The following is a 17,045-nucleotide window of genomic DNA, read 5'->3' on the forward strand; positions in this document are numbered from 1 at the left end:
GAGTTAGGGGGCATTAATGTGGGAGGGGCATGGGCATGTCAGGGATGTGTATGCCTTTATGGAAGAGTTACATTTATACACCCAACTGCTGCATATAAGCGCCACCATTTATGCCAGCTATGGCATAAGGGTCGTGCCTAAAGTCTGGCACATAACTGCAGACTTATGTAGCATTTTGTAACAGATTTGGCGCGCAACTCTGCTGTTGTAGAATTACTGGCTTAGAACCCAGTATTTTGGTGCCTAACTTTAACGACCTGTATAGAATTTACCCCTAAGGCTTTTCTCCCATTTTGTGATTGTGGGAAAAGCCTAAGGGCTAGAAATAAAGAATTAGAAAGTGCAGAAGAGAAATAAGAAAACTGGCTCTTAGGTTCTCACTTCCCTTCCCTACTGGAAGAATAATGCTTCTCTTTCCTCTTTCACTGCTTTTCTTCTCCCTGCTGCTGATATAATGCCTGTAACTGTCCCTCCCCTCCCTTCCCGTCTGGGTTGCTGATGTAATACAGGGTGACTGCCTGCGACCTCCCCACTGATCTCCTGACTGAGTCTCTTAATCTTCACAGAGTCATGTGGGCCTGGACACAGATGTCATGCAGGAGGGAGGGGGAGGGGCTGGGAGCCGCTTCCAAGCAGAGATGCTTCAGCTGGATCTGATTGATGCTGTGGATGATCTACCGGAGGAGGAAGAGCAGAAGCCAGAGCCACGAAAAGCGACTGGACTGGGATTCATGGATACGTACCGACCCAAGCGACCCACCACCCTGAACCTCTTCCCCCAGGTGCCCCGGTCACAGGTAAGGAGCGCCCATTACTCGGAACCTCCTCCCCCAACCCACCCCCAGCAGCCAATACAGGTAAAGCAGTAACCTTCACCCTGAGCCTCTTCCTCCAGTGCCCTGGACACAGGTAAGGAGCACCCCTTACCCTTAACCTCTGCCCCCCCCCCCCCCCCCCCCGTGCTAGGTACTAACGATTGGCTATTTCTCATTGCTTTTGCTAGATGCCCTGGGCAGAGATCAGGCAGCACCCACCACTCTTAACCTCTTTCTTTTGCTGTTCTGGGCTCAGGTGTGGGTGGATTGAGCTCACTAAGCTGTAGGGAATCTGCTTCAGAACTGAAGCCTGGGGAACCCTGAGACTTTTGGGAGGACACTAAGGGTATGTTCCACAGACAGTGTGGATTGCAGGTATGTGTGAAAGTGCCTGCTTTCTGTACAGCAGTGCAATATAAGGCTTTCGTGATCAGCTTTATTTGGGGAAATGAATGGATCATCCTGAGGAATTAATTCAAGACTAAAACCTGCAAAGCCTCACAGTGTGTAAATATATGCCTACGGAGGCAGATAAGAGGTTAAAACCTTTGTCTTTCTCCACTGATGTCAATCCTATGTTAGCAATTTTGAGCTTCTTATGTGTCAGCTTGGTGCCCGCTAAACAGACTTACAGCTATAGGTCAGTGCGGTGAGGAAGCTCACAGTTCATGGGCTTACACATCCCACACCCCTCTTCCACTCAAAATCACTCTGCGCATGACAGCTTGCAGGACTGGGTTGATTAATTGATTGATTTGTTCATATATTTATTTATTTATAGCCACCAATGTGCAATGTTCTAGGTGGATAGCAAAAAACATTAATAATAGAATAAAACAATACTTCAAGTAAAACCCAAGCTACAAAAACCTAAAACAGCTCAATCTCAGTGACATCATTAAGAGCTCACAAATGCCTCTTCTTTATATTGGTACTTGTTTCTTTCCCTTGACGTGGGCGCATTTGTAATAATTTTTTCTTGTATCATTTCTACACGGTGAAACTAGCTTTCTGAAATTTTCTTAGTCTCTTGTTTGAGATGTAAATGAGTGAAAAGCAAATAAAAGGACAAAAAAAGATGCCTTTTCAAAGAAAAAAGGCCTTCAATAATTTATAGAAAGTAACAAAATCAGAAGGGCCTTGAACATTAGGAGGCAAATTGTAAGACAACCTTATGTAAAAGGCATTTCAGTTAAAGACCTGTTTTCTGGAACAAACAGCCTTAACAGAAGGAACATTGAAAGAATCCTGTAGGGAAGCAAAAGATGGCCTAACAGAAAAAAAAAAAAACAGCATAGGAGCAGCTAATCCCCTAACAGATTTAATAATCATTAGTAGGATTTTCTAGTAGGAGCTAGACACAAGCATCTGCCTAGGGTGCCAGGCCAAAGAGAACCCTGTTCCCACTTGCTGGCATTGCAATGCCCTCCAGTGCCTGGGGGGAGGGGATGAAATAACCTTTTCTATACTCCTGCCTATAGGTACCAGAAACTTAAATTCTTAAATCTAGTCTTTTTTGTGTGTGTTGCCAAAGAATTCATTGAAGTAGAGTAAGGAAACATTTAACAAGAACAGATGAGAAGTAGCAAAAACAAACCCCTAGGTTCTGGTGCTGTTTTTACTTTGCGTGCAGAGCACTGGAGAGAACAGTGGCAGCTACACTGCACTTGGCAGACTATGTTACTGGGCATCTATGTTACCATAATCTATATATCTCTGGTCCCAGTGGCAGAATATGATATATATTTTACTTCTGTAGCTGCTATTTCTCATGTTGCATCCAAAATTATACTGAGGTTTTCTTTCTTATTGTGGAAAGGTTGTTTTTTTTTTGGGGGGGGGGGGGAGGAGGGGGCACATTTCACTTAAACAATAGAACATGTTTGAGAGGGTCCATCCATCTGTCTGTCTGTCCGTCCATTCTTATGTGTGGAGTGGAGGAGTGGCCTAGTGGTTAGGGTGGTGGACTTTGGTCCTGAGGAACTGAGTTCAATTCCCACTTCAGGCACAGGCAGCTCCTTGTGACTCTGGGCAAGTCACTTAACCCTCCATTGCCCCATGTAAGCCGCATTGAGCCTGCCATGAGTGGGAAAGCGCAGGATACAAATGTAACAAAAATAAAAAAAATGTATATGCATTCTAATAACAGCAGGAGGAGTATGGATCAAATTTTAGCAGGGTGGTGAAGAAGTCAGGATCCACCATCAAAAGATTAGTGGACAGTATGGAAAAGTCAGTGTTGTGGGGACCCCAGGGTCATCCCGATAGATGTGTGGCAGTGCAGCCATACAGGGTGCAAAAATCTTCCTCTGTCCATTGTCTCCCCTGCATCGGCCATATCGCAGTGGGTGGGGTGGGGCAGGACGCCAGAGGATGTATCTCATGGGGCGTGGTTCCAGCTTAGGATAGTCCTGGGGGACCAAACCTTGTAGCAGGAAAAAAAAAAGAGAAGCCCTGCAGTGGTGGGATCTTGCCAGTGAAGACCCCAATCCCCACTGACAGATGCTACTCAACCCCCACTGGCAGAAAAAGATGGGAAGCCAGAGCTCTGGCAAAAAAAGAAGAGTGAAGGAGCCACAGTGAAGAGTTGTGCAGGCCTCTGCCAGGAACCAACTGTAGCAGCACAAAGACCTGGGGTCAAAGGGCGTGAAGACTTATGCAGTCACAACATTTTGATTTCTTATTCTTCATTACTTTTGGAATAGTTCTATGATTGCTTTTTGTTTTACATTGAAAGCCTAGAGTATGTCGTGTAGATCGGTAATAACAAGGCCGGCTGTTTGTATTCTGCCTGTGTGACTGAATGTGAGGGATTCTTCTAGTGCATGTTCTGTTTCTGTGTAGGAATCTGCAGCAGTAGGACATACTACTACTACTACTATTTAGCATGCATGTTTTATTTTCCACTCTGGATCTCCTGGAAGTGTGTTAGTGTTTTATAGTGCTGCCTTTTCATATTTGCTGTGTGAGTCCTGGAAGTTATTGCTGTTTTGGTAATCTGTCAGGTGTTCTACTTAGGTACTAAGTGTGTTTTATTGCTGGGGTTTTTGCTCCATTATAGAGTGCTGGTGGTGAAGTGAGTTTGGGTCGCTGTTAAATTCGGGTCGCCGCATCTCAAAAAACATATAGTGAAATTAGAAAAGGTACAGAGAAGGGTGACGAAAATGATAAAGGGGATGGGACGACTTCCCTATGAGGAAAGGTTGAAGTGGCTAGGGCTCTTCAGTTTGGAGAAAAGACGGCTGAGGGGAGATGATAGAGGTCTATAAAAGGGGAGATATGATAGAGGCCTATAAAATAATGAGTGGGGTGGAACTGGTAAACGTGAATCATTTGATTACTTTTTCCAAAAATACTAGGACTAGGGGGCATGCGATGAAGCTACAAAGCAGTAAATTTAATACGAATCGGAGAAAATTTTTCTTCACTCAACGTGTAATTATACTCTGGAATTCATTTCCAGAGAATGCGGTAAAGACGGTTAGCTGAACGGGGTTTAAAAAAGATTTGGATGGCTTTCTAAAGGAAAAGTCCGTAGACCATTATTAAATTGACGGGGAAAATCCACTACTATTTCTGGGATAAGCAGCATAAAAAGTATTGAACTTTTTCGGGATCTTGCCAGGTATTTGTGACCTGAATTGGCCACTGTTGGAAACAGGATTCTGGGCTTGATGGACCTTTGTGGCAATACATATGTACTTATATACTTAATGAGGTGATACCAGAACTTGCAGATTCTATTTTAATGTAAATGATAAAAGAAGGCACTCTATCCCTTCTTTGCACCCCTTGTTGGGGGAGTTTCTGTGGATGAAGTGTGAGTGTTTGCAGACCTGGAGGTGCAGTGTTTCTACCAGAGTTCTGTTCCATTCTGTGTTGTTCAGGGTTAATGATACCCATCAGAACTGATCGAATAAAGCCATCAAATAATTTTGGTTTAATAATAGCTTTCTTTATTGCATTGAAGGTCCTTAGAGCTTTTCGTGAACTTTATCTCCATCTCTATATTTATGTGTCTCACACACATACATTGTGACAAGGACCAGAGCCTGGAATGGCTGACGCTGTCCCTGCTGAGTCACAGCCCAGCAGACACAGAATGGTAGTTACACTATACTGTGTGCTAATCTCACTCATCCCTTCCCCAGTGTACCATGGACATACATCCCAAATCCACACCCATACTCACCCACACACAGCCAGCAAATGTCAATCTGAGAAAAATGTGGTTTGAGAATCTCTAAGTGGGTATTTAAAGGAGAGTCACCTCTTATAGACTTATTTACTGCCATTCATTTATCTCCCATCAAACTGAAAATGAAGAGAAAGGCTCAGGACAAATGCAGGGAGGAGAAGAAAGAATGGATGAAGAGATGGCGAGGGCACAGAACTGGAGGAAACTAAGAGAAAGGAGCAGAAATGGAGAGAGAAGAGGGCCCGAGGGGGGTGAGGGTGGAAGAAAAGTCAAAATGGAGGGAGAGAAGGGAAGCATGGAATGTTGATTCTATTTGAGTTTCTGCCAGGTACTTGTGACCTGGATTGGCCACTGTTGGAAACAGGATGCTGGGCTAGATGGACCATTGGTCTTACCCAGTATGGCTATTCTTATGTAAGAAATAAAAGCAAAGAAGGGGATGTGGCAGAAATGGAGAGATAAGAACACTAAGCCAAAAGGAAGGGGAAAGAGGCTGAAATGGATGGAGAGATGAGAAGAAGGCAGAACCAGAGGAGAGAGGGAGAGAAGGGGTAAAGGGTCATGGATTTGAAATATCACTTTTCTGTGGTACAACCACAGAATATTGTACCTGGCATGGGGCAGAGGGCTTCCGCTGCATCATTCTGTTTGACTTCTCTGTTAAAAGGATCCTTTTCTTCTCTTCCCTCCTCAGGATACACTAAACAATAACTCTCTGGGTAAGAAGTACAGCTGGCAAGACCGGGTGTCCCAGTCCTCATCCCCACTGAAGACAGGTGTGTGCTGGTGGCAATCTGAGGCATGGAAAGGGTTGTGACTGGGACACTGGATTGATGAGAACTTTATGCACATTTAAATTGAACTAGAAAGTGCCCCCCTCCCACATCCCCCCAATTCAGAGCAGTGCTAGTGGGTCCTGAGCACATGGGAAAAGGGGGTAGTCTAAATGTTTGTCTGTCTGTCTGCCTATACGTACAGTATTACAGCTTTGATATGCATCTACTTCTGGAATGGTGACTCCCAATACCACCTGTAGTCATATGGCAGAGATGGGAGCAGTGATGGCCAGGATCTGATTGGTCAGGAGGGAAGGGATGCTTGCAGGATCAGATTGGATGAGAAAGGTATGATGATCAGAATCCGATATGCTGATAGGTCATAATGTCCAGAATATGATGGGCTGGAGACGGGGGTAATGTATGGGATCTGATTGTCTGAGAAGGAAGATATTAGTGATTTACAGGAGCAGACTGGCTAATAAGAGTGGGCTACTTTGGATCAGGGCTTAACCTGAAACACAGTTCTACCACTTCTAAAGTCCAGAGCAGCAGGGATGATCTGCCACAGCCTCTCCCTTCCAAGCAACCTGCATGCAGAAGGAGGAAAAGAGTGAGTCTGGAGCAAAGCAGAATACAGTTACTCTGCTCCAGAGGTCTTTAAATTTAGTCCTCAAGGTCCACCAACCAGCCTGGTTTTCAGTATTTCCACCATGAATATGTATGAGATGTATTTATATTCACTGTTTCTGTTGCATGCAAATAGATCTCATACACACACATTTTGATTGGCCTTGAGTCAGGTTAATGAGTAGGGAAGGCGTAATGTACAGGATCTGATTGGCTGAGAAGGAGAGTGAGCAGGGAAGGTGTGATGTACAGGATCTGATTGGCTGAGAAGGAGGGTGAGTAGGGATGCTGTGATGTACGGGACCTGATTGGCTGAGAGGTTAGTTGTGAGGGAACGTATGATTTAAAAGCTTTGTTTGAGAAGTATTGGGATTTGCTTGCTGACTACATGCCTGTTTGTTTGCAGGAGAGCAGTCCCCCCATGACCATGTTTGCCTCAGTGATGAAGGTAACCACCAAACCAGCACAACCTCTACCAAAGACAGGGGCACATCCACAGATAGCCCCTGCCGTCGCAGCATGGCCACGCAGAGCTCTGCAGCAGGTCTCTCCTCCCGACTTCCTGAGAAGTCTGCTGGCCCCAGCAGACCACAACACCAGACCAGTGCTAACACCTCAAAGGGGGCAGCAGCTCACCGGGACCGCATCCGATACCAAACCGACGTGAGACTGGAGGCCACTGAAGAGATTTATCTGACCCCAGTACAGAAGACTTCAAACCCTCTGGAAATTGACAAAACCTTTGTGTCTCAGTCTAGTGATAACCGGATGTCTATTAGCTCGGATGCCGACCCCTCTAGTTATTTGCCTGTGGCTGGGAGGCCCAATGCCTCTATTAGCGAGGAGGATGAGGTTCTAGAGTACCTGTCTACCCCAGACAGGAGCCACTTCTCTAGGAGCTTCTGTAGCAGTGGGCCTGGTTACCGATCCTCACTTGGGCCTCAAAGGGCCTCGATCAGCTCTGACACCAGTGCCTTGTCCTATGACTCGGTGAAATATACACTGGTGGTGGATGATGATGTGCAGCTTGAGCTGGTGAGCCTGAAGCAGTGCTATTCTGGCTACAGCGATGAGAGCGACTCAGGCACTGTCTATGACAACTGTGTGTCCTCACCCTATGAGTCAGCCATAGGGGAAGAGTATGAGGAGGATGTGCTAAAGCAGGACTCAGTCTGTCCATCTGAGGACTCCACGCCCGAGGCAGACATTCCATTCTCCAAGAAGTTCCTTAATGTCTTCATGAGCAGCAGGTCACGCTCATCCAGTGAGTTTCTTAGAGGGAGATATGAGGTGCACGAGAGAATGGGAGGAACGGGTTTATCCAATGAGTGTATAATAGAAGAATCATGGAGACTGGGATTCAGTCTGCAAAGGGTCAAGACAGGGACATGATAGGACAGTGGCTCATTCAGTGAGTGTATGAGAGAGAAGAGGGTGGGACAGGTGCTAATCCATTGAGTGTGAGAAGGGAACAAATGAGCAGCCTCATCCAGTGAGGTAGAGAGAGACAGAGGCCTATTCAGTGAGTATGAGGCAGAGGCAGAGTATAGGGAGACAGGGGTTTTTCAGTGAGTGAGAGGGGGACAGGATGGGATAAGGGCCTATCCAGTGAGTGTGAGACAGAGGCAGAGTATAAGGGGACAGGGAATTATCCAGTGAGTGAGAGAGGGACAGGTGAGATGGGCCTATCCAGTGAGTGTGAGACAGAGGCAGAGTGTAAGGGGACAGGGGATTATCCAGTGAGTAAGAGAGGGACAGGGGCCTATCCAGTGAATATAAGACAGAGGCACAGTGTAAGGGGACAGGGGATTATCCAGTGAGTGGGAGAGGGACAGGGTGGGACAGGGGCCTATCCAGTGAGTGTGCAAGAGAAGGACCAGAAGGATGGGGTTAAATAAGGCCTTATCCAATAGTGAGAGACGGAGACAGAGTATAGGGGGACAAGGTTGGACAGACATCATCTAATAAGTGTGCAAGAGAGAAACCAAAGAGACTGGGGCTCCAGCAGGGCTCATGTGTGAGAGATATGGGGATGGTCTGCTCTAGCCGAGATCCTCAGTCACTTGATGTATTGTTCATTTTTGTCTTGTTCAGGTGCTGAATCCTTTGGCTTGTTTTCTTGCATGATCAATGGTGAAGAGCAGGAACAAACTCACAGAGCAGTGTTTAGGTGAGGAGCAGGAATGCCTGCTTCCCCCCACCCCCACCCCGTTCACTGGCTTATATATTGTCTCTTCTCCTCCTCCCCCAGATCACTGTCACCCTTTACTACCCTCAGATTTCGGCTTTATTCCCTATATACTCTGTACGCCACACATTTGTGTTTTGCCCTAACTCACCTTCTCTGCCCCCAGATTTGTACCCCGTCATGACGATGAGCTATCCTTGGAGGTGGATGACCCTTTGCTGGTGGAGGTGCAGGCAGAGGATTACTGGTACGAAGCCTACAATATGAGAACAGGGGACAGAGGCATTTTCCCAGCGTACTATGCTATTGAAGTCACAAAGGATCCCGATCACACAGCAGGTAACACAGGATCCAGGACAGTGTGGTATCTTGGGAAAGGCAGCATCAAGAGTAGATAGGGTATGGGACAGAAAAAGGCAAATGTGACTGCCGTTGTCAGTTCACTGAAGCACTGATTTGTCTCAGCTGTCACTACCCTATGCTCAGGCTTTGTATGATGGAATCTGAATTTGAACATCTCAGACACTTTGATTCCTTCAGCATTTCTTGCCGTCTTCCATCTGCTTTGCTTTTCTTCTGCTCTTTTGAGCTTCCAGCCTTATCAAAACACGCATCTTCAGAAAGCCCAATGCCCAGGTCCAGTGCAAGATTTCTTGCTACCTTGTGTGCCTGCGCCTCCGGCCCCTGGTCAGCACTTGTACAGAAGATGCCTCCATCCCTCTCATTCCTTGTTCCTGCTACACAGAAAACAATTGCGCGTCTGTAACTTGCAGTAAAGGGAAAAAAACTCGTGGAATTCTCCACTAACACTGATGGTAGAAGAACAAGATACCCTTGTATATCTCTTCAGTCCTTGCGTTAAAGCCCTGGTGTTGATTTCAGCTTTTTGGTCTTCTGCTCATTTCTCTGTTTCTGCACTGAATAGCTAATAGTTTCATTAGCATGGATTTAAATAGGCTGTGCGCCAGTGTCTACACAAGGCTTTGCATATTGTTCCTCATAAACAAAATTCATTTTAGCACTGTGCACTCAAAAATTGTGCACAAAAGCCAAGCTAACCCGTGCATAAAGCCTAACACACTTTTGTGCTTCGGCCCCTCTGTCTAATCTCTTTGTGCACTGTGGTCATCCTCTCTCCCTTCCTTCCTCCCCTGGGCTTCCTATGTTCTTCTCTTCTCTCTTCCCCAGTCCTGTCCTCCTTTATGGCATTCCCCTCTTGTGTACCCCAGTGGCATAGCCAGACTTTCAGTGTTGAGGGGGGCCTGATCCCTGCCCCCCCCCCCACTTTCCATCCCTGTTCCACTCGTGCCCCCCTCCCCACATCCCCCAACTCAGTACCTGAACTGTCAGGGATCCCCAAGCCCCACCAGCGGAAGCAGTCCTCCTTCAATGGCTGGGAAATCCCCAACACTCGTGGCCAGTGGCACTTTTTATAGACTGCCACCATGCCAGCCCCCTGTGCATGCTCAGTTTTTGCACATGCAGAGGCCCATGGAAAGTGTCACCAACCATGCGTGTTGGGGATTTTCCAGCTACCAAAGGAGGACCTCTTCCACTAGCGGGACGGGGATTATTGCCAGCCATAGCAATGATTCCACCAAAGCTACACCACTGGTGCATCCACTGATCTTCCCCCTCCCTCTCCCTCTCCCTCTCTCTCTCCTCTAATGTTCCTGTAGTTGTACAACATGGCAAAAGGAAAGATTACTAGTAGACATTAAGGCAAAAATGAGAGATATAACATGAAAAGCTTTACAGTTGTAAACAGGTTTATCTTATGTGATTATTGCTGGCCGATAAGAAGAGCTCATAACTATTTCCTCACTATGCTCTCACTTGTATATCATAAATGATAAAAGATCTATTTAGGAACAAAGGTGAATTATCAAGCTGTACAGTAAACTAACCTAAACTTCCCAGGAGGGTGGAATTTAACCTTCCAGGGCTGAAAGACATGGGATAAGGGGGGTTGTGCTGGTGCCGGAGTACAGAGCATGAAAGGGACTTTCGTTGCAGAAGCAACATTGCATGCAACCCAGAATATTTGCAGCCTTGTGTGCCCCTTATGTGAGCACTGTCCCATGTCCCTCTCTGTGCTGTCATTCACATTAGTTCTGTTTTACAGCGACAGTGAAGGACAGTGACTGGATGGACAAGTTCCAGGTGAAGTTTTTGGGTTCTGTACAGGTCCCCTACCACAAAGGCAATGAGGTGCTGTGCACAGCTATGCAAAAGGTAACTCCCAAACACCACCTAAGTACCCCTCACTCAGCAATGGTTCGCACAATAACCATAACTACCACTTGCATTCTCAGATCGCCATGGCACGGAGGCTGACAGTGCACTTCAACCCACCGTCCAGCTGCGTCTTGGAAATCAACCCAAGGGGAGTCAAGATCGTAGTGAAAGCTGAAGAGGTCAGGGACCAAGGCAAGGTATGGAATAGAGAATGACACGTGGACAGGGACAGAGCTTTCAGGCACGGGACAGGGACAGAGCCCACGGAGACGGGGCGGGGATGGGGACAGAGCCCACGAGGGTGGGGACAAATTTTGTCCCTGTGTCATTTTCTACTTTGAAGCCTGTTAAATGAACTGGACTGTTATTTATGTTTGAGTGATGCAGACATAGATATTTTGATTTTTTTTGGAAAAACAAGCAAACATATTGGCCACAGCTAGCAAAATTTGCATGGGGGATCCTGTACATCCTGCTACCAGCACATCTTCTAAGAAGACGTCTTCTATTACAGGAAGGAGTGTAGAAGACAGGAGAGCTAGCTGAATCCTGAATTGTTGATGACTTCTTATTCATCCACAGATTAAAAAGTCATAACAGTGCTTCATAGTGCATATTTCTCCCCTCTGGGGCATACAGAACAGGTTGTATTTTGTACCACTGGACACTTTAACAGAGTGGATTAGGATTCCTTGGGGTAGTAGAAATCAGCTATTGTTGGAGTTGGAAGGATAGAGGGTGGTGGTGGGAAGGAGGGTTATTATAGCTGCTTACTGTTATTATTGTTTTCTATTTGTAATTTATACACAATAGTTGCACAGCATATTGTTCCTTTTTATACTTTAATAAAAAGATTTAAATATAACGTCATAATTGTTTGAGGCTTCTGCAGATGAGGACAGAGCCCATGGGGACAGGGACAGAACCTGCGGGGATGGGGCAGGGACGAAGACAGAACCTGAGGGGACGGGGTGGGGATGGAGTCAGAACCATGTTAATAATACTATGTAAGCCACTTTGAGCCTGCAAATAGGTGGGATAAGGTGGGATACAAATGCAATAAATAAATAAAACCCACGGGGTTTGGATGGGGATGGGGACAAACTTTGCCTCGTGTCATTCTCTAGTATGGAAGCAAATATACACAGCAGCCTTTCAAAGCACTTCCAGTGCTGTGTAATCAGAGCTCATGTTCTCAGCCTCCATATGCTTATAGGAGGGACAGAATTTTAAACCCTCGATCACTACATCTGTTGGTGCTATGCCTACAGCAGGAGGAAGGAAGGGGGAGGAACTGATATGTCTCCCATACTGTTCTAAATCAGAGTGATTTCCTATGCCTCAGTTGTGCTTTCACTAAATTTTACTGTTTTGGGAGGGTTGAAGGTTCTTGTTAATGTTTATTGCTTGTAATCCGTGCATCCCCAGATAATTAGATACCCAAAATCATATTTTAGTTTGTTATATCTGAAAGGGGAACTCAGGCACAGGGATCTAAGGTGATCCAGCTGAAATCGGTGTGAGTCTGGATCAGAGCTATGATTCAACTAAGACTTGGGGATGTCAGGTGGTCCGTCTGAAGTCACAGTGAGTCTGGAGCAGAGCTGGGATTAAACTGAGACATGGGGTCAGAGGTGGACTGAGTGGTCTGGGCCCCCTACCTGGCTGCTGCCTGACACCCCCCTACTGCTGTGCTGGTGTCCCCCCCCCCCCCCCACCGCCACAGCTGATGCCCCCATCTGCCCCAGTCCTACCTGAAGGGCCCTGGTGGTCTAGTGGTCTCTGTGGGGGAGGGGGAAGCATTTCCTTTTCCTGCCCGCTAAGCTGCCGCTATTCCCCTACCTGCCAGCGCCACCTTATTTTCAAAATGGTGGCCGAGACGTCCCACGGTAGTCTCGTGGGTCTTGACAGTCTCTCAAGACTTCTGTATGGAGTCTCAGCTGCCATTTTTAAAATACAGTGGTGCCGGGCAGGAAGGAACATGTGTTTTCCCCTCCTCCCCTGTAGAAGCCACTCGATCACCACCTTTAAAGGTAGGACCAGGGAGGGCTGTAGTGTGTGCTGAGCATCCAGGTCTGCCTTTGGGCCCCCTAGAGCTTCTGGGCTCTTGGGCACTGTCCAGTTGCCCGAATGGTCAGTCCACCCCTGCATGGGGTCATTAGTGAATCAAGGGCAGAGCTGCTCTTCTCGCTGTTGTTAGAGGCTGAGCCCCCCTCCCCCCAAATGACAAAATGTGGTTCCACTGTATGTATTAATCCAAATCATTCTGCTATCTGTAGGACTACATGGATAATGTCTGCAGTGGGAGAACTGGACAATGAGATACTCTTTGGTCCCTTATTCCATTCTTCCTAGGAGGGAGTCATCTCTTGTGTTTACTCTTTTCCAGCAGGAGAACCGGTGTAGTCACTACTTCTACCTAAAGAACATTTCCTTCTGTGGATACCATCCAAAGAACAGCAAGTGAGTCCCATCTCATCTGTGTCTTTCAAACCCCCTTTCCATGTCTTTGCCTCCTCCACTCAGTACCTGTCACACCCCTAAGCAGTAACCTGGGGAAATTGCCCCCGCTGGAAATTATTAAAAGTGAGTGCACTGTCCCTAAAATGATTAAACTATATAAGAAATGGGAAAAAATTTAAAAAATATACAATGCCAATAATCACAGTGAAATACGGTTACACCTCCTTTACCCATTTTGCTCCCTCTCAGTGTCTCTCACACCCCTTCCCTGTCTCTCTGGAGTTGATCCGTGTGTGTGTGTGTGTGTGTGTGTGTGTGTATGTATGTATGTAAGTGTGTTTACGTGCATGTTCCTCTTTCACTTTCTTCTTGCAGTTTCTTTCTCATATAACTTTTTAATAGTTTTTAAAATTTTTGTTTTGCATTCTCACAAGTTTTCATTGATCTATTTATGTACAATATTTGTTACTCACTTCTCTGTTTTTTTATATAAAAACCATTCCAAGCGATATGCAATATAAAAATACAGGTACAACATGGCAGTAATAATCCAATAAAATAACAGCCATAACCTCCCCCCCCCCAAAAAAAAAAAAAAAAATTCTACCACATAACAAAGTAAATAAAAGCTAGCTGATAAAAAAAATCATTATAAGTTGCAAAAGGAGAAACACATCAGAGCAGCTAAGCCACCAAACTCATCAATCTAGTACCTGCCAGTGCAGGAAGTCACCCTTGAGAAGCAGGAATAGCCATGCCTGCATCTCCTTCCTGAAGCTGAGAAAATTCAAGCCCAATCTGACCTCTGTTTTGAGGCTGTTTCCATAGTAGTGGAGCAGTAATTGCTCTAGGCTTGACTTTCTGCTGACAAGGAACCTGGAGCCTACTCGGGCTTGAACACAACTATTCTAGTTTATTGAGGGCCAATTCTTCTTCATGACTCTGGAGATAAACTTCTCCCATATCTGAACAGGATGTCAATGCAGTATCCACAAGCGGTGAGGGCAGACTCACTCTTCAGGGCAGTGGCGTAGCCAGAAGTCAATTTTTGGGTGGGCCAACAGGTTGGATGGGTGGGCACTAGACAGTGGTGTGCTGGTAAATGTTTAAAACAGGCTCTCTCCCCGGTCCACCTCTGCGCGCTCCCCCCCCCCCCCCCCCCCGTCCACCTCCCCTCAAAATTGCAGAGCTGGCTATAGCCGGGGAGAGAGCCTGGGGGGGGGGGGGGGCCAATGCATTACTGTCTCCAGGAAAAAAAAAATTAAATGATCCCAGGTTCCAATTCAATTCATGTTTAATGTGGGATAAAATGCCATAAATAAGTAAATAAATATAAACTTTTAATGTTGAGCACCTGATTCTCAAAGTGGACATATTCCAAACACTATAATGAAAATAAAATGATTTTTTTCTACCTTTGTTGTCTGGTGACTGTTTTTCTGATCATGCTGGCCCAGTATCCGATTCTGCTGCTATCTGTCCTCTTAACTCCGTTTCCAGGGCTTCCTTTCCATTTATTTCTTTACTTTCCTCCTTTCTTCTTCATTTCTTGCTCTATATCCATAAGTAAAAGCTGGGTCCTCTGCAGACTTGACTGTCTAGTGGATCCAGCTTCTGCCTATTTTCTTCATCCATGTGCAGTTTTTCTCCTCTCTTCCTTTTCCCTCATCTCATCTCCTACCTCATTCTTCCATCCCCTCCATCCATGTCCAGCATTTCTTCTCTCTCCCTTCCCTCTCTTCCATCCATGTCCAGCAACCCTCCTCTCCCCTTCCCTCCATCCAGCAACCCTCCTCTCCCCTTCTTCCACCATGTCCAGCAACTCTCCTCTCCCCTTCCCTCCATCCAGCAACCCTCCTCTCCCCTGCCCTCTCCTCTTCCCTTCTTCCACCATGTCCAGCAACCCTCCTCTCCCCTTCCCTCCATCCAGCAACCCTCCTCTCCCCTTCTTCCACCATGTCCAGCAACCCTCCTCTCCCCTGCCCTCTCCTCTCCCCTTCTTCCACCATGTCCAGCAACCCTCCTCTCCCCTTCTTCCACCATGTCCAGCAACCCTCCTCTCCCCTGCCCTCTCCTCTCCCCTTCTTCCACCATGTCCAGCAACCCTCCTCTCCCCTTCCCTCCATCCAGCAACCCTCCTCTCCCCTTCTTCCACCATGTGCAGCAACCCTCCTCTCCCCTTCCCTCCATCCAGCAACCCTCCTCTCCCCTTCTTCCACCATGTCCAGCAACCCTCCTCTCCCCTTCCCTCCATCCAGCAACCCTCCTCTCCCCTTCTTCCACCATGTCCAGCAACCCTCCTCTCCCCTGCCCTCTCCTCTCCCCTTCTTCCACCATGTCCAGCAACCCTCCTCTCCCCTGCCCTCTCCTCTCCCCTTCTTCCACCATGTCCAGCAACCCTCCTCTCCCCTTCCCTCGATCCAGCAACCCTCCACTCCCCTTCTTCCACCATGTGCAGCAACCCTCCTCTCCCCTTCCCTCCATCCAGCAACCCTCCTCTCCCCTTCTTCCACCATGTGCAGCAACCCTCCTCTCCCCTTCTTCCACCATATCCAGCAACCCTCCTCTCCCCTTCTTCCACCATGTGCAGCAACCCTCCTCTCCCGTCTGCCCTGTTTCCTTCCTGCCCCCCCCCCCCGTACCTTTAAATATTACAGTTTTGCTGGAGTCGCGGGCAGCCGGCAATGAAGACATCGGCAGGCTTACGCCGGTTCCAGCAGCCTTCCCTTCCCTCGTTGCAAGTCGGATGATGGCTCCGCCCTCGTAGAAACAGGAAATACGTCAGAAGAGGGCGGAGCCATCATCCGACTTGCAACGAGGGAAGGGAAGGCTGCTGGAACCGGCGTAAGCTTGCCGATGTCTTCAATGCCGGCTGCCCGCGACTCCAGCAAAACTGTAATATTTAAAGGTACGGCGGCGACGGGGCAGTGGCGGGCTGGGGAGGCAGATGCGGAATCGGAGCTCAGCCTGCTCCCTCCGCTCCGCTGCCTCCACTGCTGGGTGGGCCTGAACCAAAACTGGGTGGGCCTGGGCCCACCCAGGCCCACCCGTGGCTACGCCCCTGCTTCAGGGTCACTCTGGCTCCCACATTTTGGACTACTTGAAGTCTCCTGGTAAGTCTCAAAGGGAGATCCACTCAAAGACCATTATAGGAGTCCAGAGATGATATCATTGTCTTAAATCGATTAAGATGGTGGTGGGGGGTGGGGGGGGGGAGTAGCTTGCTCTCTAGCAGATGTCAGCTTTACGTAACAATGGGCCCTGTGCTAAATAATGTATGTTATCAGAATTAGAGTGCATTAACTGTTAGAAAATGACTCCCCAAATGCAGTTTAAAGAGGATGATATGAACCACATGATTCAAGGTTATAAGAAGAATCCTGGAGTACCCTCAAATCCCTTACAGAAGAAAGGCAAGGGACATTTTCACCCTTCCCCTGCAACCTGAAATGTGGTACACATATGTCAAAGGTTACCAACTCTCAGGAATTCGGTCATGGCACATAAGGCCAGCTTGCTTAGCCTCAGCAAGGCAGCAATCATAGCTAAACATCCATCAACCAAGGCAGGGACAAGAGAAACATCAGAGCTAGTGGTGGGAGGTTGGGAGGCAGGGATAGCGCTGGGCAGACTTATACGGTCTGTGCCAGAGCCGGTGGTGGGAGGCAGGGATAGTGCTGGGCAGACTTATACGGTCTGTGCCAGATCCGGTGGTTGGGAGGCGGGGCTGGTAGTTG

The 17,045-nt window shown here is 47.4% G+C and overlaps 1 protein-coding gene across 3 annotated transcripts in view; it reads left to right on the forward strand.

The window, feature by feature from the left end:
- The window catches only part of MAPK8IP1 (mitogen-activated protein kinase 8 interacting protein 1), a 46,047-nt gene that overhangs the window by 23,838 nt on the left and 5,164 nt on the right, over nucleotides 1-17,045 (forward strand). The window contains exons 3-10 of one of the 3 annotated variants that reach the window (XM_030200834.1): nucleotides 567-797; nucleotides 5,708-5,789; nucleotides 6,826-7,683; nucleotides 8,514-8,589; nucleotides 8,774-8,946; nucleotides 10,733-10,842; nucleotides 10,923-11,042; nucleotides 13,235-13,308. In XM_030200834.1, coding sequence (XP_030056694.1) covers nucleotides 567-797; nucleotides 5,708-5,789; nucleotides 6,826-7,683; nucleotides 8,514-8,589; nucleotides 8,774-8,946; nucleotides 10,733-10,842; nucleotides 10,923-11,042; nucleotides 13,235-13,308 — 1,724 coding nt within the window. The remainder of the gene's footprint in view (nucleotides 1-566; nucleotides 798-5,707; nucleotides 5,790-6,825; nucleotides 7,684-8,513; nucleotides 8,590-8,773; nucleotides 8,947-10,732; nucleotides 10,843-10,922; nucleotides 11,043-13,234; nucleotides 13,309-17,045) is intronic. The other 2 variants (XM_030200835.1, XM_030200836.1) reach the window with 2 other exon arrangements.

Source organism: Microcaecilia unicolor, chromosome 4 (assembly GCF_901765095.1).
Source record: "Microcaecilia unicolor chromosome 4, aMicUni1.1, whole genome shotgun sequence".
In the NCBI taxonomy this organism is placed as follows: domain Eukaryota; kingdom Metazoa; phylum Chordata; class Amphibia; order Gymnophiona; family Siphonopidae; genus Microcaecilia; species Microcaecilia unicolor.